Source organism: Arachis duranensis, chromosome 10, assembly GCF_000817695.3.
Source record: "Arachis duranensis cultivar V14167 chromosome 10, aradu.V14167.gnm2.J7QH, whole genome shotgun sequence".
NCBI lineage: Eukaryota > Viridiplantae > Streptophyta > Magnoliopsida > Fabales > Fabaceae > Arachis > Arachis duranensis.
In genome coordinates this window covers 551,120-555,286 of record NC_029781.3, presented here as the reverse complement: position 1 = coordinate 555,286, position 4,167 = coordinate 551,120, and the positions used below count along the sequence as shown (strand labels likewise).

General features: G+C 30.0%; 1 protein-coding gene across 1 annotated transcript; it reads right to left on the bottom strand.

Moving 5' to 3' along the window:
- Positions 1–1,140: 1,140 nt before the first annotated feature.
- Positions 1,141–1,899, bottom strand: LOC107468101 (precursor of CEP14). The gene has a single exon (XM_016087337.3). The coding sequence runs from the start codon at positions 1,795–1,797 to the stop codon at positions 1,492–1,494; it is 306 nt and encodes a 101-aa protein (XP_015942823.1). The 5' UTR covers positions 1,798–1,899; the 3' UTR covers positions 1,141–1,491.
- Positions 1,900–4,167: the final 2,268 nt, after the last annotated feature.

The following is a 4,167-nucleotide window of genomic DNA, read 5'->3' as shown; positions in this document are numbered from 1 at the left end:
ATAGCAGCTCATCACATTTTCCATGTAAAGTGGAGTTCACGGCCCATTTTCTTATTCTTATATATATAAAAAGATCACAGGATGCAAATAACCAATGTTCATTGTTCAATGACATTAGACGGTGATGATCTCATTCTAAATTTATAACAACCCATAATATTCATAAACAGTATAACAAACAAACAATAGTTGGGTAGTGATTCTGATTAGGTTAAGCTATATTTATATATTATATTTAATATTATTTATTATTGGACGCGTTTTCTCCGTCATAGTTTCGCCAAAATGCAACCCAAGTGGAAGACCACTACTTGTTTGTGTTACCAGAACCCATATCCAATGCCATTTTTCCCTGTTTCTCTGTTACTTTAAATTTTATTGAAGATCTCACCTACTTTGCCCTGGCCTCTAAAATCGGCTACAGTATGGGTTATATATTAGGCATCACATTCAACAACTTTGCACTCCAACAATTCTATTTTCATTCCAAATATTCAAAGAATTAAGCTAATGTTATATATGCTTCACCCTAAGATATACCCTAATAATCTTTAACAGAAATATCTAACTTAGCCTTATAAATAATCACATCTAACCTGTTTTTGAGGATTATTATATTGGATTGACAAAAATTGTTTTAATTAATTAGCATGGCTAGCATGCAAATTGAAATTTGAAATATTTCTTTTGAAATCCCAACATTAGTTGTAAAATTGTAATTATGAAAATAATTATTTAGTAATAAAGTGTTTTGTATATTTAGACGTACGAGTAGCCTTTTTATAGACCAACTATTTTTCCCCAAGCCTCTGTTTTATTAGCAGTTGAATATTTCACTATTATTTAGTTGCATTGCTTTTTGTAATACACAAATGCTGATAATTTTAACGTAGAAACTCACTTGCAGTTATTTTTAAGTAAAGTTGTTAGTTAAGAATTAAGAATCATTAGATAATTTGACATATTTAATTAAGTGTTCACCTAATTTTAAGGTTATTTGGTCAAATAATAATAATATAATCAAAAGCAATTGCTTGTACATAATTATTTGACTATGAAACCGGATTGAATGGCCAACATTTCTTCCATTCGGCAAACCCTACAAGTCCTAATACCTACATACATAATTAACAACATATCTTGATGTAAAAAATATAATACTTATACAAAGCATTACAGAAGTTGATCATATTATATAGAATACAAAATTGTAACTGCACATATATATAGTTTTCACCTCATCAAGGGAATGGAGAGAATCCGAAAACAGAGGAAAACAGAGACATATACACTACAAATCTTAATCTACATCTTTACACAGTTCAATTATATTCCCTCCCTAGCTATTTTTAGTTTCCTGCTAATGTTTATAGTCTTCATTTTGAACTATATAAAGAAAAAAAAAAATGTAATAATATAAGAATATGACAAAATTGAAGAAATAAAAAAATGTGTTGTGAAGTGATCAACAAAGAAAGGAATGAAAATGAATCAATGGCCAGCACCAGGGCTAGGGACAGATGTGAGAAGAACTCGTTCAACACTAATGAGGTTTCGTGCAATGAGCTTCTCATCAACCTCCATGGCATGTCCCTTCTTGCTCGGTGTGGATGCCGGCACGGTGCCCTTTGGAAGGGAGCTGAAGAACAAGCTGCTCTTTGGAGAAGGGTCAACAACCTTGATTCCCCTGTTTCCCCTGTTTCCCCTGAGTTGAAGTTTTCTAGCTTCTGAACAACAACACAAGGAAGCAGAGAAGGTAACTAAGAACAGAACAAGCAAGGTTGCAAAGCGAGACATGATGAGAAGGAATGAGAGAAAAGCAAGTGTTGGGAGAATAATAATAATATTAGGATTATGAGTGTGAGTGAAAAATGTAAGAGCATTGAAATATATAGAGAGAAAGAGAGAGGGAGGGAGCTTGGAGACCAAGTTTTAAGGAGTGGCCGAGTCAAAGAGAAGAATTTGGGGTTTGAAGAAACGGTGTGGAATAATGTTTAATGGTAAACTAATTTAATAAAACAAGGGTCATGTTCATACTAGTCAGAATAGGGAGCAATGTTCTTTTGGTATTGAATTTCAATTTTCCAAAATAGCCATGTGGCTAGCTAAGCCGCCGCCTAGTCCTTTGGGTAATTTCCTTTCACTTTCCGTGCTATGTTTTCATTTTTCTACACCGTCAAGGGTCCATTCTAATTAATGCATTGTAATTGGATGAAGTTTAAGTTTGAGTTTCATCATATTGTGGAGTTTGAAAGCAATCAATATTCAAAATGGTGGTTGTTGCCGGCAACACCATCTTAGAGTGTGAAAAAAACGAAACCGGAGGTAGTAATTATGGCCAATTCTTTGGTATCGATTTTTTATTAAGCTTATTTTTTAGAAACTCATTCAAATAAAGACATTTAAAATATCTTTAAAAAAGATATTTTTAGTAATTAAAATTTAATATATATAATTAATTAAATTATATTATTTTTATCAAAATTAGATCAGACAAATTGATTTGGCCGAAAAATCGGTAATTTTTTATAAAAGATAATATTAATTTAGACCGATCTAAATTTGATTTGCTATTTTTTCGATTAAATTAATTTGTCTGGTCTAATTTTAATAAAAATAACACAATTTAATCGATTATATGTGTTAAGTTTAAATTACTAAAAAATATATTTAAAAAATATTTTAAATATCTTTATTTGAGTGACTCCATATCTTTTATAACAAGTTTTAAATATTTAATATTTTTTAGCAATTAGATATAAAAAATAAAATTTAATTATTGAGCGAAAATTTGTGAGTAATGAATAGTTCGCATAGTGTTACAGCACATGAGAAAAAAAAAGTGATATTATTGGTTTGGTATTTTGGTAGAGACGAAAGGAAAGGAAGCCGCGTATTATTGTAGCCGTGTAGGTGCCGACAATAATAGCCGAGCTGTAAGTTACTCTCACTTTCATGAACATCAATATTAATCCACCAACCTACTATAAAAGAGTTATTATTCTATTTAGTGAATACTTAACTCTTAATATGATCATTTCATATATAATTAATTAATTTTAAAGGTGAAAATTCAAGTACAGTCGACTTCACGTGAAGTTTATATCTGAGAGTTGTTAGATGATTTGACTGATTTGACTAAATTTTTATCTAACAGTTTTCAGATATCAACTTCATGTGAAGTGAACTTCACCTGAATTTTTACCAATTTAAATCTATCTCACTTTTACCGCAGGTTTTAACATCATATATGGTGATGACGCTTGTATTGTGAACAAAATGTTAATAATCTTACTTGCACTCAAAATATAGGTACCATTTTTGAACCTAATTTGATCAAGGTATGTTGTTATTAGTCTTCTCTGGACCTGTAGCTAGCTGTTTTAGCAACTACACATACACATCATTAATGACATCAGCAGCATCACTTTCACATAATCACTTTGATTATATGCCGCCATGATTTCCATATTAATAAATAGCATTTTTATATAAATATATATGTTTTAGCTAGCTATATATGGCATAGCCGCCTGTGAAATGATCACAAGATTATAGGGTTATTTAAATAGCTACATATAAGTAACATGACTCATGCATATAACAGGATATATCACGGTGCCCCCTAATTTAATAAAAGCTTAGGTAAATCTCTTATACTTAATTTCTTCCTAACATTAATTAATAACTTTTTCTTCACTCTCAGTGTGATGGGCATTTAGCATTAGTTGAAGTCTTAATCGTATAAATTTTTATTATCTGTCAAATGAATATGTCATAATATAATTATAGATAAATAATAATCATTAATCAAGTATTACATAATATAATCTTATGCATGTTATTTGAAGGATTAATAAATTATCGAACAGATATGTCATACGCACTGCATATAGTCAAATATATATATTACTATTCGAAAATAATATATAATTATATGTGCAGGCGCATAACTAATTATTTGAAGGAAGACACTACTAGACGTGGACTCATAAACGGATGAACTTTAACAACCCTGGGCTTTATTAAATACCAACTGATCACGATGGATTAGAGTCAAATATAATTATTGTCTTATAATAATGAATAAATTAAATAAGGATTCTTTTGTTACATTATCAGTCAATTGATAATATATTCGTACGAGGACTAAANTATTTAAAATAA

Coding starts and splice junctions, on each gene's coding strand:
- LOC107468101 (XM_016087337.3), bottom strand. CDS start 1,797: ATGTCTCGCTTTGCAACCTTGCTTGTTCTGTTCTTAGTTACCTTCTCT.